The sequence below is a fragment of the Lepidochelys kempii genome, chromosome 16 (assembly GCF_965140285.1).
Source record: "Lepidochelys kempii isolate rLepKem1 chromosome 16, rLepKem1.hap1, whole genome shotgun sequence".
Classification (NCBI taxonomy): Eukaryota; Metazoa; Chordata; order Testudines; family Cheloniidae; genus Lepidochelys; species Lepidochelys kempii.
The window spans coordinates 14,687,954-14,714,052 of NC_136395.1; the positions used below are offsets into that span (position 1 = coordinate 14,687,954).

Sequence of the window (26,099 nt, forward strand, 5' to 3'; positions counted from 1 at the left end):
ACATACAGATGGTGTGAATAAAAGCTGCAGGCAAACCAGTAGATACCGATGCACTATATATAGCTGCCCACCTGTTTCTTTCAGGTGTTGTAACAGAAAAACGTAGGATGATTAATTTTGAAAGTTGAAATGTATAGCAGATTTTGATTACAGCTGAGTGTCTATAATTTAGCTACTTAGTAAAATTAACAATGTTTTTAAAGAGATGTGAGCACAATGAGAGTGAAGTGCAAGTTTGACTATACGCTGTTTTTCCTTTTGATTTGCAAAGGTTATTTTTAACTTTCAATTTTTTCCATGTATTCCTATCAACGCAGCCCAATGAGTTTGCTTCCCCCTGGTGTCAGCTAAAGACAGCAGCACTCCATTTTTGTGCTTTCGTTTCCCTTGCTGGGCTAGATTTCCAAGTACTCTTGAAAATCTGGCCCAAACGTTAGGTGGAGAGAGCTTAGCTCCTATTGAGACACAAAACACCCGTGTGACTTAAGAGCAAAACTCCCACTGAAAGTCACTGGTAAAAGAGAAACACCAATAGTTGCTGGGGTACAAGGGCTTTTACTATGAAATTATTTTGCTGCAGTTTCATACGTGAAATTTTGAGGAAATAAGGTGGTTCCAAAAGGCTCTCCAGGACAGGACAATCTGCAGATTTCCCTGGGGCCAAAGCACATCTCATGACCTGCTCCAGAAGGTGCTGCTTAAGGCACAAGTCTCTTGGCACCTCTGTACTCTTCTTGCACAATTTACAGATGGAGCATCTTCCTTCATATGCCCCTCCAGCAGGCCCAATAAACACTAAGTGTGTGGTGCGGGGGGAGTCACTATTGAGGACAGCTACCCCACATGATGGATAGTGTTTAAAACCCGGAGAGGACATCCCACCAGGCTAAACTGTACGTAATTACTACCTAACAAAAACCTAAGGATACTACAATAATGAACTATAAACTACGATATAACAAAATCACAAACACAGACAGAAAAAGCATGAGGTCCAGTAGCACACGGAGTGCTCAGACTCAAGGAGCAGGTGTGAAGAAGGAACTGAGGGGGGCTGGGGCAGTGCTGCCCTTAAATACCTGGGGGGGAGGGGCTGCTGTACTAGGAGTGCTGCCCCTGCAGCTACTACTAAGCAAAGTTCTCTGACCTTGATGTGCTGGGCACCCCCACAGACCCGTGTATTCTACTCGGGTTTACACTTGAACTGTACTTCTAAGAGGCTTGGGTTATGTAATGCAGAGGTGGTTGGAACTGAATGAAGCAGATCTCTGTCAACCACCTTCTCCGAGTGATTACTGAACACCAGAGGGGCAGGAACGCTTCCATATTTCTTCAGAGAAAACAAGTGACCCAGCCAAAAATTGGGAAGACTTTGATCACAGGTGGTTTATGGTAAGATAGTGCTCCAAAAGCTCTGGAGTTGCAAACAAAATAATTAACATGAACAGGTTTAACAAATGTCTGATTTTAATTCACATTTTCAGACCTACCATCAGATTCTAATTGCTACTTTAGAATGTTAGCTCAACACCAGGTAGCTCTCAGCAAAATCCTTCATGCACATATTGACAATGCTTTAAAATACTGAAAGCTTCCCATAGTTCTAAAATCCAGTGATGCAAGGCAGACCTAAAGAAAAACTGTTACCCTGCTGCAAGTATTCATTGTGAAAGAAGTTTGGAGAAGGCTAACTACCTGGACTAAGTCTTTTAGGCACTAGGAAATATCGTACCACAGGAAGAAACAGAATGCATCTACTTAAAAAAAAAAATTACAGCATAAGAAAAACGTAGAAAAGTTCAGATGAGCCCATTTTAAACACTTTCTGCACTTTTCTCCAGTACCTGTTCATATAATAAATATTCAAAACCAATCTTTACCCTATGTTAAATAAGTTATTTCCCAATAGTTTTGTCAAAGGGTGTCATCTACTGAAGTTCCAAGCGAACCTTTTAAACCAACCAATATTAAGGCTTAAACTGTAAAGAAGCCTACACAATGATCACATGAAGGAACAGGCTTTATTAGTGGAACTTTGTCCTTCACAGAATCCTTTTCTTGTTGGTATGTGAAGCTGCTTTTTGATTTTCAGCTGGCTGAACCTGGTAAGAAAAGCACTTATTAATACATTTCATAGCACTTTAAACTCACATAGGACTTTCCAAGATCTAGAATAGCCCCCAAATTGACATATCTTACGCTCTAGGACTCTGATCTTGCAAAAGGACCATCTGCAAGCATGGCCTATTACTTCTGCATGGAGACCTGCTGAGCGTAATACAATTCCTTGTAGGAATAAGGATCCTTTTGCATGATCAGGTTCTCACCCAGGCAAGGTAGGGACAACAACACAGCATCTAGATAATGGAGGAACGATTCATAAAAGACGAGAGTTGTAAAAGGATGGAGGGGAGTTGGTGGCGAAAGTTGGAAATGGTTTACAAGCAGGGGTGTCATTAAAGGGGTGTATGACTAAAAGAGTAGGACAGAGAGGGATGTTAATATGCTATGGTCTCCAGGGTGTGAAGTCTAAATGTGCTTGAGGAAAATCAAATATGAAAGGGTTGTTTGCAGGGTTTGTTGTAGCCAGGTCAGTCCCCGGATATTAGAGACACCAGGCGGCTGAGGTAATAATTTTTTATTGGACCAACTGCTGTTCGTGAGAGAGACAAGCTCTCAAGCTACACAGAGCTCTACTTCAGCTCTGGAGATGCAAAAGGAGACCGTTTAGAACTCAAACTAATTTAAAAGGTTGCATTAGCAAATGTCTGTTTGCAGAAGCTTTCCCCACTGGGTCCAGATTTTAAAAAACAAAGCCAACTATTAAGACATGTCGAAGGCAGCACAGAATAAGATTTTCTTCATGAGCTTGGGCAGAAGATACGATAGGGCATTGGAAGTGAGGTTACTGGACTGTGGCCTTATGCTGACCGTGAACAACTGGATGAGGTGGGAAAGGATAGGACTACTAAGCTACGAAAGGCATAAGCAAGACGACAGGGTTGAGCCAGTTATCTGGTAAACACTAATTATAAGTAGGATTGGCAGAATTTGACTGTTTTTTTATTATTTTGACAGATCTGCTTCATGGAAACAGATTTTACTTACTTCTAGGTTTCCTCTAGCCTTCTTTAAAACATCATGGGTTAAAGCCACTGCAAAGAGAGAGTATAGATTAGACACAATACTACTTAGCACTTACACTTCTTTCTTTGCATTTATTAGATGTGCTGTTAAAAAATAGTAAAAACACACACCAATATCTACAAATTGGGCAAATGACCCACCACCCATCCCATCCACCCTTTTTCCCCTAGCCATTTCAACCTAGTTATCAAAACCTAGGAGAACTGACACCCCTTGATGATATAAATTGTTGTAGAAACACTGAGTAAGCTTACAACAACCCTGGGATGTGGGTATAATTTCATGAACAGCTAAGTGACTTGCCCAAGACCAGAGGGGCAGTCAGAGGCAATGCCAGAACTAGAATTCATGATTGCCTATTTCCCAGGCCTGTGCTCAGTCCACCTGACTATTCTGCCTGTCAGATATACAGAACAAAAGGGTGAGAGCTTTTAAAATACTCCTCCCATAACTAGGACTAACCAAGTAATAACATGTATATTGCAACACTGTATTTAAGAGAATTATTTTGAGCCATGGATGTGCATAGCCCTCTACAATACTGATCAAATGGATTCCCTGCTCCAAGAAGCTTATGTTGTTAGGGCTCAATGCAGCCTCCATGGAAGTCAAAGTCTATGGAAAGGGGAGATGAAGCATGACCCAATTAAAATCAGTTCTCTGAGACTGAGAGGGAAGATATTGGGGGGGTAGGGGAGGAAGGACAGATGGCGAAATATGTACGCCAGCTCCTCCAGCATGAAGGAACTGGCAGTTCAAGGACATGACAGCCTATATACCCCCTGGAGAAATCATGCAAGAGTGACTTGTTCTGAAGGGTTCCAAGTTTTTATCTATTAATCTGGTTGGTTAGCCCCTGAGAGAGAAAAAGACCTAAGAATAGAGTGGGGGTTGTTTATATAAAGAACTGATCTTTGAAATGCCAGGTTAAAAATGTGATTCTCTAAGCTCTCGGCTCAACTGCTCAAAAATACTGTTGAAGTAGAAATTTAATATTCCAGTCTTAAAAAACAAACAAACAATTTAGGCATAATAAAGATTTTTCATTATAATAATAAGAACCCACCAACTCCACGGATATAGCTGACGTGAGATAATTATAGCTCTGGCAGATTACAGCAATTTGGCTCTGCATTGTTACATGTTCAGATGAGGTTTATAAGCAGAGGTCTCTCGTCCTAAGAATGTGTAAGAGAGACTCATAGCCAAGAGAATGTGCCTATCTGTGCCTCTAAACATATTTAGGAACACTCAAGCTAATACTGCTAGGGGACTTGAAGGCAGACTGTAGACTTTTAGGGGTGCTACCCAGCTAGCAGTAATTTGGATTGTGGAGAATAAGATGGAAGGGAAGGTCACCCACTTTGATCTTGTGATTTCTTGCTACTTGAAATAGGAACTTTAAGCATGAAGATACAATTTAACAGCTTCCTCTGATTCACCTAGCTTCCTTTATGCATGGTCAGGAGTTTGTGGAGAGATGCACTTTAGAAACATTTCTGAAATTGCTCTAAAAGGCAACAGTAACCTGACATCCATAATTCCCATAATCAACGAAACTTACAGAAAATTGTATCAAGGTCCCTTTGTGTAACACAGTGCTCTCCGCTCATAAAGAACTGTTAGTAAATTCATTTTACCTGACAAAACTAGATTTTTCCAAATCAAAAATATTAAGTTCCATACATGAACAGAATTTAGAGTATATGAAACTAATAGTAAGCTGCTATTAGCCAGGCAGCATTTTGCATCAGGAGATTTTAGAACATGATGGCTTCATTTTATCAAGATCTAATTCAGAACAGGTTGTGAACTGTTTGGATGTGTTTGGGGGAGGCGGGGGCTGTGTGTGGTTGGGTTAGCCCCAAATCTACACTATTTTACACCCTGTGTAACCGCACTGAACTACCCTAGAGGTCTACACCGGGTGTAAGTCATTAGAAGACAGGGACTGCCATCCCAGATAAGAGAGACTCCATCCCAAGGATATTTTTTAAACAGACAAAATAATATAACTCTAGAATTCTTTTTGAAATCATAAACTGAGCTATTTAACTTCCAAAAAATTGAACAAAACAGAAATTTGGATTGAATAAAACCAATGTTAATGTCATTTGTTACAATGACACTTCTGAAAAGACTGGTCTAAACACAGCCTATAAATACTGAGCTGCAGAAAAAAGATGCAGGTAACTTTTTTTTTTTTTTAAAACGTTTGCAGTTTTGGAGCAGAACAACACTGAAATGAAATGTGGTTGCCAATGTTTTGAGTAACTCATGGCACTGATGTAAGGCCGTTTCAAACACATTTAGCGGATATTAGAGAACATTTTAAATTCTAGATTAATTACTCAAAAGAGCATATATGTCATGCTGGAAGAGACCTTTGAGCCATCGAGGCGATGATGCACCAAAATGTGCCATAATATAGCATGGAGAGAGGGGAGAAGTGGCTCCTTCCAGATCCCTGCTGGTGAACAGATGAGGTCCTGAAGCAGAAGGGTTGTATCCCATTGAATGTTCACCTTGCATTGTGCAGCTAGCAGATGCAATCTGACTGCCAATGAAAGTGTGTCTTGGGACTAGACAGGCTCCTCACCAATCAGCTCATTGGTGGGTAACATCTACATTTCTTTGCTTTAACGTTCACATTTTAAAAAATCCCATAAAATTATTGTAAAGCCATACGTGTGTGCACATGGGACTACAATTTCCTTAAGCCAAAAGTCTCCTTCCCCGCTTCCTTCCCTATTGCCTATTTGCTAACCAATGAGAGTTGTCAAACGAGAATCATTTAGTGGCTTGGAGATAGTGGGGCTTAAAGAATAAGTAGCAGGATGTAGGAGCCCCCCTACTGTCCAAGGGATGAGCAGAGTGGGACTGCCATCTTCTCTTGAAGGCTTGTTACTGCCAATTCACTGAGAGAAGTGGGGAGGGAGCAGGTGGGAAGTGGCAGGCATAAAACAAACAAAACACTGAAGACTGTAAGCCAGTAACCACAGGTCAGAGTTAAGGGTGGTGTAGTAGAGGTTAGTTTGGGTGGTGAATGGCACACATGAGTTAAACAGGGCTGGTTAAAGATTGTGCTTGATATAAATTGTTTAGTTGTTTTGTAGTGCATCTGCCATACCTATACATGTCCTGGTTTTGAATGTTTGAGTTGGCGGCTGTACTTGTGTAATAGTTAAGGTTCCTGAATGTTGTGATTTTGTGTTGGAACTGGACTGTTTGGTGTTTGATACAACTACAGAATATGCAGTTCTGACAAATTTTTGGAAGCTACATTAAAAGCAGGTGATTTAATTCATGTTTCTTATAAGTCTCTGGACATGGCTGTTAAGAACGAAATTTCATGTTACAGCCTGTCCTAGTTTTCCCCATCAGGACTGCCATGCTTAGTAGTAAGCTCCCCATCCTCATGCTACTGAGTCCTCTTCAATTCTTCTGCAATCCTCTAATACAGTCTAGAGAGTATTCTAGACTCTTCCCAGGATGTTTCACATGGTCAGTTCTGCTGCTATGGCACCTCTCTTTGACTAGCAACTCTATTCCCAGTTACTGTGATAGAGGTGCAACACAGAAACACACCAGAAAACTCTCAATAATTCTAGGTTTACTAGGACTCTGGTATCATCACTATTTTGGGAGGGAAAGGGCCACAGAGATATAATGAACTAGAGAAAACATTGCTTCCCCTTAATAGACAGTCCTTGCAAGATAGGAAATTGGTACATTAAATGAAATAACTCAACAGATCTGTTTTGACAATGAGGATCATACAACAATGGCTTATGGGTGAAATTTCACCCCATTACAACAGGCCTGCACAAGTCCCTACATGACACTTAAGTTAGGGGAGTGACATGGGACATAGAGCTATGTGCCAGCCTGCCTTATGCACTGGGATGAATTTCTTCCTCATGGAACAAAGCCTCAAGCTTTATATAGTATATACTTTGGAGTCCAGGAAGCATTTAACACTGGCTATTAAATATATTCAGGAGCACTTCAACAGAAGTGGTTTCATACTAGAAACAGTTTCTTCATTCATTTCATTTCAGTTAGTTAACCATCTACAGAAATAAAATAGAAGAAACTGAGGAACTAATAATAGATCATTCACTAACACTGATCAATGATGACTTTCTCCATGTTTTCCTTCAGCTGGTTTGTAGAGTGCAAGCGTTTGACAGTAATATGTAGCTTCTTCTCCTGCTCAGACAATTTCTTATGGAGTCTAAGTATTTCTGTTTTCATTCCTTCATCCTAAATTGAAAGAAGCAAATAATGACTTCAGAATTCTTATATAAACTACAGCATATAGTTAACTGCTAAACAATTTAGTGAAAGAGCCTTGAAACTTCTTCATAGTATGGACCTCTTAATGGAGTGTCTCATGGCCACCACCCCTCCCAATCTCAACTGTACCATCTGTAATCACAAGACATCCAAGAGGCAAATAGAGCAACTCCTTACACAGAAAACTAATTTGAGGAAAGTATTTGTGCATTTTTAGTTGTCTTTAATGCAATTAATGTTTTAACCTTTTGGGAAAAGGCTAACACCAATGTCTACTTCTGCTCTTTAATCTTCCATTCCCATCAGTTCTTTTGCTCTCTACTGGAAACTATACAGCAAGCCAGTACCATGTGACCAGCAAGTGCTCAAAAGTCTATAAGTAGTCCGTGGACCACTGTTTGGGAACCTGGTCTACTGTGTATTTCTACTTTCCATATATATATATATATATATATATATATATATTATAAAATGGCTTTTAATCAGAGGATCTGAATGCATCATAACAGTGACAGGAGCAGTGTGATTGCAAGATTAGTTTACAATCTGTCCTGTTTATTTAAAGGCTTTACTTCCATCATCTTGGTGTGATTACTATCCTTTGGGACAGGGCTACTAAACGGAACGCCAAGGTCACTTGACAATGTCACTGATCTGGATCCTTGCACAAACTCCAGCTCTAAGTACAAGCTCTCTTGAATTTATGGGGCCAGATTTTGAGCAGGCCTTGATCCTTATCATCATGGTTTGGATGTGCATGCAAATGAAGTTTTTTCTGTATTTGGTGTATTTTGAGAGACAGTGGTGTATGTAGATAGTGTGTGAATGTCTACACATGTGCAGAAATATACATGTATGTTCAGATAAGTATGCGCATGTGTTGCAGTACAGGCTCATACACACACACCCCAAACACATTTAAATACACACATACACAGTACTAGCTGAATTACACACCCCTTCAAGGCTTTCTGATAGCGTCACCAACTACAGGATCACAACGCAAGTGATATACTGGAGAGCACAGGTTACTTTAGTTTATAATTTTTTTTAAAGATAGTGCAACATTTTAACAAAAGAATGTTATTAAAATAACCTTTGCCTTCCAACACATTTATTTTTAGCAATGTTCTGTCTCTCTCTCACGCATACACTCACACACAAAACATCTCACGAGAAAAAAAATTAGATTTTAAAGCCACAGTTTGATTTTTAGCCTGGAACAGTTCAGTGTTGAGTGGTGATATTGTGACACCTATCTATGCATTCCGTTTACGTTAGTTCATTTCCATATTGTAATCCTTTTCGGTTAAAAAGGTTATAAAAGTTGTTTGGGGGTTTTGTTGCACTTTAAAAAAATTTCTGTTTCACAGATCAGATGTGATAGTGACGAAGGTGAAACATAGCATTCTGATTACATCAAAGCCATGAGATAGAGGGCTTACCATTCACTGGAAAGGAGATTCTTACTGTGTTACTGTAACATATAATGACAGGTTTCAGAGTAGCAGCCGTGTTAGTCTGTATCCACAAAAAGAACAGGAGGACTTGTGGCACCTTAGAGACTAACAAATTTATTAGAGCATGAGCTTTTGTGGGCTACAGCCCCTAATAGTCTCTAAGGTGCCACAACTACTCCTGTTCTTTTTGTAACATATAAATCAGACTGAGTATGGGCCGATAATGGGGTGGCCAAATTTTTTCCAGCTGAAAGTCCATTTGCCTAGAACCCAAGGATAACATGTAATTTGCATAAAATAGAGCAGATGATAGCCTCATGATCTGAGCCACCTCTGCTTAGATCAAAATGAAGTATTGCACGCTGTGGACTGTAGTCACCCCAAGGTGGAGATCCATAGTAAAGATGAGAGCTATCACACATTTGGTCTTAAAGTCTTCATAAGCTGCAGCTGCATAGTAAAGGAGAATGTGGCCACAGGCTGCAGGTTGGCCAGACCCGGTTTATAACCTTCAGAAGAACTTCATGATTCATATATGACCATCTTATGTAACTTTCAGAACAACCTCTGAATGGTTCATTGCTTTTGCCTTTACACTGAAACAACATCGTACCTGACTGCAGTGAGCAGTACTGTGTACAACTTTCATAGGAAGTGAAACTCTCCAGAGAAGTTTTAATAAACGTGCAGCCTCTTCTAAAATCTGCTGTACTGTGTGAATGTTTGCAGAAAAGTTATTCAGTGATTCCTGGTCGGGAACCTGTATAGTAGGATTAGAAACATGATATATTTATCTTTAAAGGATTATGAAAATGTAGCTTTTAATTAAAGGTATAAATCCAGTAGCTATGAATTTCATGTTTAAGATGAGGAACAAAGCTATTGTGTGCCAGGATAAACTAATTTAATAGTTGAGAGAGAGAGTGCTGAATTATACATTTTTCAAGAATGGGGAGGGGGGGATTTATCCTAATCAATAATAGTGATTAATAATGGGTTACATTTAGTGTATTTGCTATAATGTGGAAAATACTTGGCATCTCTTTTCCTTCCCTATTTGCATTTCATGGCATGCTATTTGAAAGTCAAATGACTCCAGACATCAGTTTAAGCAATAGAGATGTTTCTTCCTTTGCAGACCCTTTAAACTGTTCCATTTAATGCTAAAATAACTAACAGGGCACATTTAAAATGTTTTCCTCTGCTGACAGATGAGAAAACCAAATTGACGAAAACACATAAACGTGAAATAAAGGGAAGAGAGGAGTGAAAGACTGCACGGGGAGCAAATGAATTACCAAAGTGATGGCAATGGGGGGGAAAGTGGGAGAAAACCATTTGTTCTGCCTTCCCACATCCAACATGCCATGTGAATGCTTATTTAGCATTGTTATCTAACAACAAGCCTCCTGTCATGTAAAATATCCCATTTGCTAAGTAGTTTGAAACTTCAGAGATGTAAAGCTTGGTGATAGACTGCAAATTGTGAAACTTATTGCTTTTATCTTTACACCAACAAAACAAGTTACAATCATGCTGGGAGATTACTTCTTCAGTCATTATTAGTATCTTAACTAGGTCATCTGAAAATGTGAGATACTTCAGAGAGTCTTAAGTGTCATGCAGACATGACATCACTATAGTATATAAGCACACATACAATGCCTGAAAAAATGTTCAGAATTGTTATGGGCTCTACATTCAATGTCTTTGCTAATATGAAACTGGTAAAGAGAAGCACTGCAATTTAACATGATATAATTATCCCCCCGTTTTTTAAAGACCAGCAGGGATTTTTCAACAACCTTAACATAGGTGGTCTATTAACTGAATTTAGTAATGGATGTGCACAGGGTATAAGATTCTACATAGTCAATCAAGCACCCTTTCTTCTTTTGAATAAAAGGGGAAGTGGTGAAAAACTCAATACAGCATATTCCTCCTACATCAAACCAAGCATTTTGCTTATTTAAGGAAAAAGCAGAATAGATTATTACATCTAGGAGTATAGCCCAGCCATGATAACTCTATATCAGTATGCTACAACTGGAAGCCTGATGAGTATCCAATACAGTGTGTCTTGAAAGCTGAAACTTGACTAGTTGGGAAATTCCCAAGTTGTTAGACTAGCTGCTGATTTCCCACCTAGACTCAACTGACACAAAAAAATAAATAAATAAAAGGGGGGGGGCGGGGAGACACGGCAATGAAAGATACTGTTTATTCAAAAATCAATTTAACTTAGTATGACAGCCATCATTAATACGTATCAATTATTTTGTGGAGGAGTCATTACAGGGCAGAGTTAAGGCACCCAATCAACTTTAATTTTGCATTTCTGTACTTCGACAAGTTTGGATTTCTTTTAAATTAACCTTAAATCTGAATTACACTCTGTTTCGGAATAATTACAAAATCCCAATGGGGAACCTAAACTCCCAAGGAGTCATGGTTGAGCCTGGTGCTTGAATTTTCACATTTGCCTTTTTTTTTTTTTTAATTTTCAAAACTAAACACTTCAGTTATTTCAAAACAAAACGTTCAGATTTTCCTCTCCCCAGGGATTTTGAAAATTCTACTTTTTGTTCTGAAATTTCCTGCGGAATGGAAAGTCTGACTTTCAACCAGTTCTACTTTCCACCTTAACTCCATTTTAACATAGTTTGTCTTCATGTTTTCATTATCTGATTTCTGATTATATTTCCAATGTAATAAATCCTAACTTCTATTTTGAAGCAGTAGTTTCACCTGTGAGACACACAGGTTAAAACACATTTAAAGCCACAGATAAAAATGAGATTGTTCACTCAGGACTAGGAGGAGGTCACTTGTCCACATCATCGTGCAGCTGATGGTCTGTGTTCAAAAGGGACCTAGAAGTAGAAGAACCGGAGTAGGACATGTCAAGGCTGAGGTGCTTTGGCGGAGTTTTTCAGGGAAGCTCATTTATCTGATCTACATGTTTTACACTAGGCAAATTCATTTCCCCCTGGTCATTCTCAATGTGTACCTTTACACCAGGTTCCAGGTGTTTCATCCCAGTGCTCTCTCTAAGAGGAGCCTCCATTTCAGAAACCAGCTTTTGCCCTTCTGAGATCTGCTTCCGTAGAGCATTATAATCCTCAATCAAGCCAAGGATATGGCGTCCATTTTTGTCTGCCCACATCCGATGACCGGGAACAAGACGAGGGGTGCATGATGTGCCAGTGGATGAGCTGCTACTGCACCGCGAAGAGTTGTCTAAATCTTCTTTAGACGCTAGTTGCATCTCTAAAGTGGGGAGAGGGGAGGGAATAAGTTTAACTTAATTTTTAAAGCCTGATCCTTTCAAAATGTGAAAGTAATTTATACCGTACTAAATCTCAAGAGGCAAACCTGGGATACAGAACATTTGCTTATTTATGATGTTCTTGTCCTTGGGTGTACCTGCTTTTGCTGGTGATGTGCCATGTCCACAATTTTGTAATTCACATACATTACTGCCTGGAGCAGAGAATTTGTGACCAACATCTATACATCCAGAACAGAAAGAGAGTGCATCAGTAAGCAGGTAACCTATTTTCAGTAGAAAGTTCTCATTGGTCCTACTCCCTAAATTTGAGTATTTCAGCAGCAGGAGTCCCCGTAAAGCGAAGCTCTCCAATACTCAGGGCATGCGTATATTTATTTCTCTAGCACATAATCTCTGGGTACCTCTCAAAATCTAATCACTGGAAATGCATCAGTAAAATATTCTCATCCAATCAACAATTACAAACCTCTCACTGACACTCCACAAAAAGTAAAGCACCCTGCCCAGTCATCATAAGATCTTATTGACATCATCCCCCGCAAACGCCTATGAGAAAAGACAGCCACTGGAGCATGGCCAGAAGGCTAAGAAATCCAGGCCTTGTCACAGAGCCTTCAAAGCCTGCCCTGTCTGCACTCAAATAACCCACACCTGGATCCTTCCCTCCCAACCCTCCAGTCTCAGCTGCAGCAGTATGGCAGAAAGTAATGGTGTCTCAGATAAGCAGGTCTCTAATCATTCAAGCTGATGTGGGGAGGGATAGCTCAGCAGCTTGAGCATTGCCCTGCTAAACCCAGGGTTGTGAGCTCAATCCTTGAGGGGGCCATTTAGGGATTGGGGCAAAAATTGGGGACTGGCCCTGCTTTGAGCAGGGGGTTGGACTAGATGACTTCCTGATATTCTATGATAAGACCAGCATCTAGGACCAGTACACTTATCGGTGTTATGGGCTCCCTGCACGACCTACAGTATTGCTCAGCAAGCGAGCAGCAGCATTTTGCACCCACTTAAGCTTCTGAGTGGCCCATGTAGAAAATGTTACAGTAATCTAGGTGCTGATGGCACGGAAAACCCTGCACAGAATTAACATACTGGTTCTTCTGCATTCAGGGTCTTCCTCACCTGGCGGGGAATAAAACCTGCCATTGTCTTTTCTCATAGGTGGTAGGGGAGGATGGGGGGATGATGTCCATAAGATCTTATTATGACTGGGCAGGGTGGAGAGTCAATGAGAGGTTTTTGATGGTTGATTGAGTACAAGGAAGATTGGGCTAGATAGACCCACATGGGTGCATGTGTGTGAAACTCTCCCAATCCCCCTGTGGCTGGTGTAACCTGCTCTCTGTAGTGCAGCAGGGTGTTTAGGCAGGCTAGTGTGAGGGAAGAGAGGTGGGTTCATTCCTCACCCCTTTATTGGGTGACTTGTGTCTGCAGGGCACTAAGAGGAAACAGTCTGTGCTCTCCTGAGTGCAGGGTCCATGAGGGACAGAGGAGACAGGATCCTTGTGCCTTCTGTACTCTCCGTGTAAAATACTTCACTATATTTTCCCCTGAATTCTGATTTGTTACAATGCTATCACTGAACACCAGTGCAAATAAAGATAAAATACTTCTCAAGGTATAAAGGGGACAGCTGATTTACACAAAGACCAGCCAGTGCACTTCCTGATCATTCTTGAGTAATGCACAGTCACCTCTAGCAAATGCTGGAGAGCTCTGCATTAAATAAAGAACCCCCAGGTAAGCAAAATTTATGGAAACTTAACCTCGTCATCCATCCATTCCAGAGACCATCCGCAAACCTTTTTCTGAATGAAAAGGAACTGACAGTTAGAGGCGAACAGACAGTGTTCGTTTCACCTCTGCGTCCACTAATAACTTTAAAAGGAAAGAGATTTGAAAAGCTGATGGACAGCGCTCAAATAACATAGCTGATGTCACATAAGGCCTTAGGAGAGGCATCTTTGAAGAACAAGGCGCAGGTTTCTATACAGTGTTATAACAGCAAGTACTGCACAGTACCGTTCATTCCCGTATAATGCTGTGAATCTCGTTTGAAACGGTAGTTGATATTCACAGCTGACACTGAGGCTGCTTCTTCTCTCTTTTCTTTTGAAAGCTGCTCCTCCAATTTTTCATGCAACGTCTTGTTTGTCTCTATGCTTCTTTCAAGCTGCACTCGCAAACTCTGTATTTCAGTCAATAGTTCATGTAAATCAAGTGGATTATTTTGATCTTTTCGGAATTCTTCATGTCCAGGATCCAAGATGTCTTTAAAAGAAACACTTAATATCGTTAACAATTAAAATAATGTTAGACATTATCAAAATGCTTAGCAAGTAAATTATAGCCAGCTTTATTCTCAATCTTAAGAATTAACTACAAACAGTGTTAAGATAATGGTTTGACCAAAAAAAGGAAATCTTAATTGCTTCTACCCTCAAACAATTTAATAAGAGCTGAAAATTATTTTTCACTTTGTCCATAAAAGCTAATACGTCGCACGCCAAAAGCAAGATGATGACTAATAAAAGACTAGAATGGAAAGGATTTATAAAACCTGAAGTGCATTAATGCACAGTCAGGGGGAAGAAAAAAAAGGAATGGGTAATCTTGGCATGAGGAGAAGGGATGGAGTACCACTGACAAAGGGAATTGTGATCACCTGGCAACCAGAGGAACCAATCTGAAACTGACAAACTCTCAGGGCACTGTTCTTCCCTTTCATAGCAGGGGCAAAGCACAAAAAGGGCTTCCTGAGGTCCTGCACCCTAAGATCCAAAAAGGTTCTCCACTCATCAGGAAGAGGTTTGCAACTGCATGAGGAGGAAGTTTGCTGTGATCCTCTAATTATGTGGATGTTGCAAGTTCTGCAGAGAAATTTAGTTCTATCCTTGAGATTTCTCCCTTTGTCCCTTTGCAACTGGGTTCTTCTGCTGCAGCTGGGCACTAAACCAAACTATAAAGGGGATTCAAGTTAACATAGCAAGGAACAGCATTAATTTCTGCAAAGATTTCCGTTGGATTTTGCAGAAACCGTGCCACGAAAATGAGGGCTGTTCCGTACCTCCACCAATGTGATGTTCATTCAGAAGGGTTTCTGCCCCCTTGCTCCTGGAAGGTGGAAGAAGCAGTCAGGTAGGTTTCATTCCCTTCCCCTACAGCTTTAATAACCACAAGTGGGCAGGGGTTCAATTTTACATACCATTCAAACAATAGTATCTCCAGCAGCACGCTATCCCTGACACAATGTAGGAGATGTTCTCTTAATACTGACTCTGAGGGAAGAGGGCCACTTGCTAATAAGGCTTTGTCTACACTGCCAATTGAATGACAAAACGACAAAAGTTTCGTCGTTCGCAGGTGCTTAAAAAAGCTCCCCCCAACCCCAAAAGACAAAAGTTTTGCACGGGAAGCAGCAGTGTAAATGGCTCGGTGTCAGCAGGGGCGTTCTCCTGTCGACATTGCAAACCCCGCTCATAGGGGGTGGAAGTATTTTGTCAGAAAAAGTGCCAACAAACAGCGTTTACCCTGCCTGACTTTTAGCCACATGGCCGCGTAGCTAAAAGCTGTGTAGTGTAGACAAAGCCTAAACTATCAGCAGGAGCTGACTGAGGAGATAGCTGAGCCATTAGCGATTATCTTGGAGAAGTCATGGAAGACGGGAGAGATTCCAGAAGACTGGAAAAGGGCAAATATAGTGCTCATCTATAAAGAGGGAAATAAAGACAACCCAGGAAATTACAGACCAGTCATCTTAACTTCTGTACCTGGAAAGATAATGGAACAAATAATTAAGCAATCAGTTTGCAAACATCTAGAAGATAATAAGGTGATAAGTAAAAGTCCGCATGGATATGTCAAAAACAATTGTGTCAAACCAACCTGATAGCTTTCTTTGACAGGGTTACAAGCCTTTGGATAGGGGGAAAGCGGTAGATGTGGTATATCTTGACTTTAATAAAGCTTTTGATACTGTCTCACATGACCCTCTCAAAAACAAACTAGGGAATGTAACCTAGATGGAGCTACTATAAAGTGGGTGCAAAACTGGTTGGAAAACCATTCCCAGAGAGTAGTTATCAGTGGTCCACAGTCATGCTGGAAGGGCAAAACGAATGGGGTCCTGCAGGGATCAGTTCTGGGTCCAGTTCTGCTCAATATCTTCAACAATGATTTAGATAATGGCAAACAAAGTACACTTATAAAGTCCGTGGACGATACCAAGCTGGGAGGGGTTGCAAGTGGTTTGGAGGATAGGATTAAAATGATCTGGACAAACTGGAGAAATGGTCTGAAGTAAATAGGATAAAATTCAATAAGAACAAATGCAAAGTACTCCACTTAGGAAGGAACAATCAGTTGCACACATACAAAATGGGAAACGACTGCCTAGGAAGGAGTACTGCAGAAAGGGATCTGGGGGTCATAGCAGACACAAGCTAAATATGAGTCAACAGTGTAACGCTGTTGCAAAAAAAGCGAACATAATTCTGGGATGTATTAGCAGGAGAGTTGTAAGAAAGACACGAAAAGTAATTCTTCTGCTCTACTCCGCTCTGATTAGGCCTCAGCTGGAGTATTGTGTCCAGTTCTGGGTGCCACATTTCAAGAAGGATGTAGACAAATTGGAGAGAGTCCAGAAAAGAGCAACAAAAATGATTAAATGTCTAGAAAACATGACCTGTGAGGGAAGATTGAAAAAACTGGGTTTGTTTAGTCTGGAAAAGAGAAGACTGAGAGGGGATATGATAACAGTTTTCACGTATGTAAAAGGTTGAAAAATTGTTTTTCTTAACCTCTGAGGATAGGACAAGAAGCAATGGGCTTAAATTGCAGCAAGGGCGGTTTAGGTTGGACATTAGGAAAAACTTCCTAACTGTCAGGGTAGTTCATAAACAAATTGCCTAGGGAGGCTGAGGAATCTCCATCATTGGAGATTTTTAAGAACAGGTTAGACAAACATCTGTCAGGAATGGTCAAGATAATTAGTCTGCCACAAATGCAGGGGACTGGACTAGATGACCTCTCGAGGGCCCTTCCAGGTCTATGATTCTACTTTCTGTAGTAGCAATGGAAATTTAAGTAAAACCAAAGAAATACTGAATCAGCACAACTCCTGTCTTGTGTAATCGGACAAGATCACAGCCAGAGCTGGTATGGCTGCAATAACAAAGCAGAGACATGACAGTGCATTTTATACCTGTTCTCCTTCTCCTTGCTTCGTCCAACTTTTCATACACCTTTAGCTCAACTCGGAGTGACTGCAGTAATTTGTCATTCTCAGACAGCTGATGTTGCTTTACATTCATTTCTGTCTGCCACCTGTTAAGTTCCAATGTACTCATAAGTCAGAGGTGAACTTTGCTTATTAATTTCTTTAAAATCTAAAATTCCCCGCCCCTCTAATTTTCTCCCCGCTCCTTGAATGTAATTATGCAGCTCTCAGTAACGGCCACTGCTAAACACATGCATGACACACAGTGTTCATTTGGAGGAGAAAATAGTCAAATAGAGACAGGATCAATACCTGTTTAATTCATTACGACTGCTGTAAATCTCGTGAGTCAAATGTCTATTTTCATCCTCCTTTTTGCCAATTTGTTTTTGCAACTTTTCATTTTCTTTCTTGAAGCATTCATAATCCTTGTGAAGATGTTCAATGATTGCATTCTTCTTAGAGAGGGATTCTCTTAACTTTTCATTTTCCTTTTGTTTATCTGCAATAAGAAAAAATACAAGTTGGTTGCAATTCCCACAATGTACTCAAACAACACTACTCCACAAATTCAACTCGTTAAGCATTGGCAGAGTAATAATAGAAATAAGATGCTCTTGTGAGTTTTATGATTTTAGTACTCCAGTTTTCTAATGCATTTTTGGTAGATAAATGTGCCTGAATGGAGTGTAGAGTTTAACCCCTAGAACACTCATAGCCCAATTTTATGAGAGGCTGAGCACTACCTTACACTTGTCGACACCCTCCATCTGACAAAATCAGCAGGAAAAGGGCTGCTCAGTTACTTGCAGGATTAGGCTCCAACGGGGAGCGTATTCATCTTGAGTGCTCTTACTGAGTAGTAAACTTGTCTTCTGTTGAAGGGGAGAAGGTATGAGTAAGGCCTCTCCTACCTTTCTCGCTGTCCCACAATGAACCCTCCATCCCCTCCACTGAATGTTGAAATGCTCTTTCCCAACACTATCCGCATGCATGCCATCAGAACCTTGCCAGTTTTCCCCTGCCTATGACATGACCAGCCTCCCCCACGCTGGCTTCTTAACTGAGAACTGTCAGTAGGGGCAGTTGGTCATGTTAGGAAGCTAGTGCTGGTAAGGAGCGAGGAAGTTCCCAGCAGAAGGTCAAGCAGGGAGAAATCGTTCCACCTCCCAGCCATTAGAAATCCTCCCTCCTCAACAGAGCAACCTGGCTGAAAATCTATGAAAATGGAAGTTCCCAAGGGCTTTTAAATGCATGGGTCCCAATCCTCTTACCCCATGATTTAAACACCTTCCATTGACTTCATTGACAGTTACATTCTGCAGCAGGATACCAAGACCTCTGGGAAGTAGCTAGGGTGCAAAGGGTTAATATAACTGGAATCTACTATTCTAGTTTTATATTAAAATACTGGTATAATTCTAGATCCCAGACCTTTGCACAGAGCTATAAGCCAACTATGAATATATGATAGCAAAACAACAGGGTGAAATAAAATACTGGAATTGGAAAAGGGGTCATTTTCAGCATGGTGGGTGGGGATTCAGCCACATGATTCCCATTCATATTCACATGTATTGTGACTAAATCCTTTTGCTTCGCATTGGAAATAGAGTGCCTTGGTTCAGAAAAATCAACAGGAGGTGCCCATATGGCTTCATCTAACACCACAGGAGTAGAGATAAGGCTGAGACTGGACAGATACTAGGAACCAAAAAACTGCAGCAGGAGGTATTTATTCTCAAGTTAAAAAGGGGAAGATGCCCACAAACCCAGGGGGAAATTGACTCAGTACTAAAAATAAAAGGCAACAATGCTTTGCTATGATGGTCATTACTTAGGGCCTGTCTACACTTACAGCACTGCAGGGATGCAGCTGCCCTGGTTCAGATGCGCCGCTGTAGCACTTAGTGAAGATGCTACCTATGCTTCTCCCGTCAACATAGCGCTGTCTACACCGGAGTTCAGTCGGTATAACTGCGTCGCTCAGGGGTCTGGATTTTCCACACGCCTGAGCGACCTAGTTAAATCAACATAAACGTTTGTCGTGTAGACCAGGGCTTAGACATAATTCTTACAAAACTTAAGCCCTGACTTTAGAAACATATTGTCAAACAAAGCAACACTAGCTTATGCAGTATGAAAGTGTCATAAATATAAAGGGAAGGGTAAACCCCTTTAAAATCCCTCCTGGCCAGAGGAAAAATCCTCTCACCTGTAAAGGGTTAAGAAGCTAAAGGTAACCTCGCTGGCACCTGACCAAAATGACCAATGAGGAGACAAGATACTTTCAAAAGCTGGGAGGAGGGAGAGAAACAAAGGATCTGTGTCTGTCTATATGCTGCTTTTGCCAGGGATAGACCAGGAATGGAGTCTTAGAACTTTTAGTAAGTAATCTAGCTAGGTATGCGTTAGATTATGATTTCTTTAAATGACTGAGAAAAGAACTGTGCTGAATAGAATGACTATTTCTGTCTGTGTCTCTTTTTTGTAACTTAAGGTTTTGCCTAGAGGGATTTTCTATGTTTTCAATCTAATTACCCTGTAAGGTATCTACCATCCTGATTTTACAGGGGTGGTTCCTTTACTTCTATTTACATTTATTTCTATTAAAAGTCTTCTTGTAAGAAAACTGAATGCTTTTTCATTGTTCTCAGATCCAAGGGTTTGGGTCTGTGGTCACCTATGCAAATTGGTGAGGATTTTTACCAAACCTTTCCCAGGAAGTGGGGTACAAGGGTTGGGAGGATTTTGGGGAAAGACGTGTCCAAACTACGTTTCCCAGTAAACCCAGTTAGAGTTTGGTGGTGGCAGTGGATATTCCAAGGACAAAGGATAAAATTAATTTGTACCTTGGGGAAGTTTTAACCTAAGCTGGTAAAAGTAAGCTTAGGAGGTTTTCATGCAGGTCCCCACATCTGTACCCTAGAGTTCAGAGTGCGGGAGGAACCTTGACAGAAAGATAAACCTTGAATAAACTGCTAAAGACCAAGTGATTCTAGATCAGAAAACATGAAACTGGGGGAGAGCTCATGTGCTTCTTCTATGCAAACGGTCCATATACCACTCTGCACACACAGAAAGGCATCTGACCCAAGGATTAGCTTTACATGCTTTAAAGAGTTTCTTGTTAAGGGAGCGGAATTAATTTTACTTTGTTGCTTAGAGCACATGTGGAGCTGAGGAGAGTTGAGAGCCAAGCTCAGAAGGTGCAAAGGGAAACTGATTATTCAAAAATAATGGAACTGAGGTAAAGTGCTTGCAGAGGGAAACTGACTAGAACTAACCAGTTTTCCCTCTGCATCAGGCTCTAGAACCTTAAGAGAAATTAGTCTATTTCCCTTTGCAGCCAGCTCTGCCTGAAAGGAGCTCCATTCAGAATGAAACTGAATAATTTTAGCCAATTTCCTTTGGCAAGATCTTTAAACACAGAGCTTGGGAAAGTGGGCAACAACAAAATGGGGTGGAAGGAGAGAAAATAGCAGAAAGGAAAAGAGGAATGTACACACATGCAAAAAAGAGGGAGAGAGGAAATGAAAGAGGACACAAAAACAGATAATGCTATGGGCAGAGAGAGAAGCAGCACAATACTGGTAGAGCGCTGCTATTCCAACTCCTCCATGCCTATGATCCAGCGTTTGAATACAAAGGCTGGTCATGCAATTTCACGAGTGGGGAGAGCTGTGGAGGCAATTTAATGAAAGAAAAGTAAATACTTTGTTGTTTTCTGATTGGAATAAAAATGCATGGTGCTTTCCAAATTGCAAGCTGCTCCTTTAAAGCAGAGTTTCATATTTTACCTCTAGATCCTTTTGCAAGCATTACATTCAGAACTTGATTTTGCTTCCTCAGGAAATGAATTTCAGAAGTCAGGGAATTATGTTGCTCTGAGCCATGGATAAAAATGTTTGAAGAACCTATAAATATATACATAAAAATGATTTATGAGTCATCTCTAGGTCAGTAAAGATTAAACTTTCCAGACAAGAACAATTTAAACAAAGCAGAAAAACATGTTATGAAAGATATTTATCCACTATATATTTTGAAGGTTATCATTGCTGCAGACTGAAAGGCAATTCAGGTAAACTCTAAGTAAACCAAAGCTCTGCATCCTAAGTACCCTCAATCATTGTGCTAACGTTACCAAAATTGCTAAATTATCTCGGGAAGATTTGGTACGCAACCATCTTTGGGCACCAGCCAAAAAATGTAGTGTGTCAAATTGCAAGAAGTCCTGTGAGACCATCACACACTTTTAAATTGAAGAGTATTGTACTGAAATTTAACATGTGATCAATTCCAGTACATCTCCTTTGTTCAAACTGTATTACATTTAGCCATACCACCTCGGCTGAGAGCCATTCAGCTTTCACAAGCTAAGCAGAGTGTAGATTAGAATTGGCATGGGAGTCCCTCAAGGAAAACCTGGGGTGGTGCAGGGAAGTAGTGGAAGCAGAAGTGTCATCAATACCAAGTTAATGCTGAACCATTGACCCAACACAGTGCTAAAGGAATGTGCTGCTGGAGTTGCTGTCCTTTGCCTATGATTAAGAACTGAGATTTTTCCTGGCCACTTGTAGTCACTAAAAATCCAATGGCATTTCAACAAGCAAAGGAATTAACTCTGGTGTCCTGGACAAGCCTGGAGAATCATTCTACCTCCCTAAATGCCACGTGCAGTTTGAACTGGATATAACATTATTCATGTGCCCTACAATGCTGTGCCATGTTCCACTCCCGGGGTGGCTACATTTCACCGAGGAATGAAGCTACAGTCCTGTGTAAAACGCGTACATCTGTTTAGACTTGCAAAGTTCTTCAGGATCCACTGGGATTAATAGTGCTATTTAAAATATATTTTTATTGAATGGTTGACCCAAACGCTACTGCTTTAGCAAAGATCAAGACAACTAAATGGGTGCCAACTGCTCAGTTGATTGAGAAATAACCGTGTGGCAAAGAAATAGCTGAATGCAGATAGTGGATGCCTTTCAGCTACAGCAATTCAATCTGACGTGCTGTAGTTTCTCTGACTAACCTCATTTTACTGCAATCCCAACTGAAGCTCTTAGCCACTACCTAACTGGGATGTAGTGTGCCATGAGACACGCTTCTTGTCGTTACTGAAAGATTCAAAGGCTCTAGGAGCCTGGGCACTAATGGCTCTTTACTATCTATATATTAGAATTAAGGTAGCTATGTGAACTCAAAAGATTTTTGCCTTTCAGATTTTAACAAAGCAATTCAACTTGAAGTGTCTGAACTTGATGATCTCATCTTGATCTCAATTTAATTTATTGCATGTCACCCAGCTCTCATGTTAATTGACAAGTTACAGTGAAAGGCTCTAGACTCTATTAGGTCTCTTACCCAATAAAGGGGAAATGTAGCCCTAATAGTAATAAGGCCACGATCCTGCAATTAGACCCACTAGCACAGAATTCTGCACCTGTGCAGAGCCCCTCTAACTTCAGTGGGGCTCTGCACAGGTCAGGTGTCTGGGTCCAGCTAATAGATGTGAGTGTAAGATCAGGGCCTGTGACTGCAGTTATGCTGAGGAGTTTTGGTTAAGTCACGTATCGCAACAGTGAACACAAAAAGGTTTGTGGACCTTATAGGTTTCCAAGGGAAGACTGACTGAGAGATGGGCACCATAGAAAACAGTAGCAAAGATAAATAAACATTCCCCCCCCCACAGACAAAAAGTACTCTGAAGTTGCAATTGAAGCATGAGTGTACATATCAGTAACGTGAGGATAAAAAGCCTTACTGTTTTTACTATATTTAAAAATGCCGAAACAAGCATTAGAAACCTAGAAAATTCAGAATTAACCGTTAAACGTTTTTAAAGTCTAGCATTTGAAATGATGGAAATATTTTAGTCCTGATTTTAGTGAAAATTTCAGCTCAACTCTGGTTGACTATGGAGTCTTTCCACCACCTCCATGATTCATAAGGTGCTACAAACCCAGAGGCTTCCGAGTACTTAAGACAAAGTAAATATTACAAATAAAATGGCAACATGGCAAAACATGGCATACGTATGTACAAATAAAATATTTATTAGACAGACTAAAGTAATTCTTTGGTATTAGAGTCTAGTGAATAAACAACTCGATATAAAATGAATTTAACAGGTTGCCTATCATTTAAGTATATGTTTTATCTTGTTTGTTTTTTAAGGAAAACAAAATAAAGATATTAAATAAAAACATGTTTTAAACCATCTGTTTTAAAAAATACATCTCCCCAAGGCCTAAAACTAGTTCATGTTCAGCCACGAGTTTATTTTAATAGCCAAATTCAAAATTAACACACAAAACAGTGTAAAAATCTTGAGCAACGTGGCAATCATTATTATCTGAAGAGAGAACACACATCTCTATACCCAAAACACATCTTTAAAGCAATAGGAAATGCTGAGAGAATAATGTAGAAAAGAGGGGCTTGTTGTAATAAATAGCTACTTTTCCCATTCCTCTCCAAATTTTCCCTCTATGCATTGGTAAATCTACTAAAGTAGTAAGAAGACAGATGGAAGGCATAAGACAGACAGTTTATAAAGAAAATATACTTTCACTGAATGAATGGATGCCCTTTCCAGCATCTTTATGAAGCTGTAAAACAGTTGGAACTGTTTCAGTGTGGTTATTTCATGAGAACAGTATGGCTTTCCAGCAGCATAAATACTTCATGAATGAAATGGGTGCCTTTTATACACCTTTCCATCAGTGTAAATTATTCTTGAAAGCAAACTGCCATTTGTAGGTAGTATCCATTTAAATAACAACAGAAATGGATTATGGGGATGATGTAAATGTAATTAATCTAATACTAGTATTCGTGAAACTGAGTACGAGGAAAGCATGCATGTACTTGTTGCCTGCTTCTGATATAAGTAATATTGCAGATTAATACATTGCTCTAGGGGGAAAGTGTGGGGAAGGAGAATCAGAACAAAGCTATGTGTAGAAAAATATGCCTTGTACTTACTATAAAAGCCTGCTTGGTTAAAGACTGGCTGATTCCTTGTGAAAAAACTTTAAAAATGAACAGTATGGTTTGCAAAGGTGCTGAGCACTCTCAGCATCTGTTGACTTACATATTTTCATACACTAACATTAGAGAGATCTGAATAAAAACTGACTTTTTAAAAAGTCCATCCGTTTCTGCTGCGTATTCCTCAGTTAAAGTCATAATACTGTTTTGTTAGGAAAGACCTTCTCATTGCAAGCAATTCTAACGATAAGCTGCAGACAGTGGACCATGTTCTCCATTCCATGAAGGTCTGACTGTGCTGCTATGCAGCACACAGTGGCCTTAAAACATCCAGAGATTTCTGTGGAGAACGTCCCCATCATGTAGGGGACTCTCCACTGACAGAGAACTAGTAGTGGTCGTGCAGCCACACCCTACGCTAACCACTCCCAGCACCCCTAGTATAAAAGGGAGGAGAGGGAGAAAGATGAGCTCTACGATACTCAAACCTCAGGGAGAGTAAGAGACCCTTACGCCATCAGTGGCGGCAACCAGTATTTGAACAGGACTCCTCTTGCTCTAATTTACACCAGAACTGGCGAGCCCTAAAATTAGGTAGCTGCAACTAGCTCCCTGCCTCTGCCCCAGTCTGTGTTTGGATGCAGTGAAGACTCAGAGCTGGTAACTCCAGAAGACTATAAGGAGAAGGCACGCGAAACACAAAGAAGTCTGGTTTTATTCACGTCAGCCATAAAAAACAGAAGACAAATCCAGAAAATCTACGTTTTTACCCGACAACAGCGCTGTCTAAAAGCGTTTTCAGCTCCCAGGATGAAATTCACCCAAGGTCTAGAGAGCTAGCACAAAGCCTTCCACAGCATTTAAACCCTGTTTTGGGAGAGTGTGTGAAGCTGTGGGTGGAACAGCCATACGGGATGCTTGTACACTATAGAAGGGATCTCTGGATTGGATACCTCAGGCAATGGAGGAAGTCAAAGACAAGGGTCATGGGATCCATATTTATGGAAATAAACAAGCAGTGTGGTGGGGCTGCAGCTGCTAATCTAGTTCACTGTGGAGTAGTGCCAATGGGGTGGTTGCATGGCACGCATATTGTACCCTCGCTTTGGGTTTTACCCCTCAATCCACCCACACTCCTCCAGCAGAGTTCAATCACTCGGGCTTTAAGCAAAAGTGTATTTCACTCATGATAAAATAAGGTCTTACCTTGATTTAGTTCCATATCCGTTACTTGTCGTTCAAGCTGCAGCCTCAATCTCTCATTAGTTTTAATGGAGTCTTCTAAACGTTGTCTCAGAGATCGAATTTCTTGAAGATGCTCCATTAATAACTCTAAATAAATCAAGAGTTCTCTTTTCATTTTGATTAAATGATATTATTTTACAATGGGTACAGTACATAGAGCAGTGTGTGAGATGTGGTAAAAAAGCTAGAAAATCTTTTACAAAAATCAGTGAGAAAGGCTAAATGAATGGTATTCACAATGGGCCTTTTCGATAACTTACATGGTCTTACTGAATACTGTATTTTGTGATTTAGATTTCAACATTCCTTTCATGAACTCTTTATTCTATGTTCTCAAATAATCATAGGTGCTAATTTTAATCTTTTCTAAACGTCTATTTAAAAATAGTGTGTGATTACACAATTTTCTAGTTAAACTGTTCTATTTATTTGGTAA

At 40.3% G+C, this 26,099-nt stretch overlaps 1 protein-coding gene across 10 annotated transcripts in view; it reads right to left on the reverse strand.

Moving 5' to 3' along the window:
• Positions 1-1,449: 1,449 nt before the first annotated feature.
• Positions 1,450-26,099, reverse strand: part of CDK5RAP2 (CDK5 regulatory subunit associated protein 2) — a 105,334-nt gene continuing 80,684 nt past the window's right edge. For 7 of the 10 annotated variants that reach the window (XM_073314323.2, XM_073314325.2, XM_073314322.2 and 4 more), the window contains 11 exons: positions 25,625-25,750; positions 21,217-21,333; positions 17,729-17,918; positions 17,402-17,523; positions 14,221-14,469; positions 12,282-12,416; positions 11,917-12,176; positions 9,520-9,666; positions 7,275-7,413; positions 3,109-3,155; positions 1,450-2,102 (listed from right to left, as the gene is read on the reverse strand). In XM_073314323.2, the coding sequence (XP_073170424.1) occupies positions 2,043-2,102; positions 3,109-3,155; positions 7,275-7,413; positions 9,520-9,666; positions 11,917-12,176; positions 12,282-12,416; positions 14,221-14,469; positions 17,402-17,523; positions 17,729-17,918; positions 21,217-21,333; positions 25,625-25,750 (1,592 nt within the window). In that variant the 3' untranslated portion in view covers positions 1,450-2,042. Of the gene's footprint in view, positions 2,103-3,108; positions 3,156-7,274; positions 7,414-9,519; positions 9,667-11,916; positions 12,177-12,281; positions 12,417-14,220; positions 14,470-17,401; positions 17,524-17,728; positions 17,919-21,216; positions 21,334-25,624; positions 25,751-26,099 lie in introns of those variants that run through there. The other 3 variants (XM_073314321.2, XM_073314324.2, XM_073314327.2) reach the window with 3 other exon arrangements.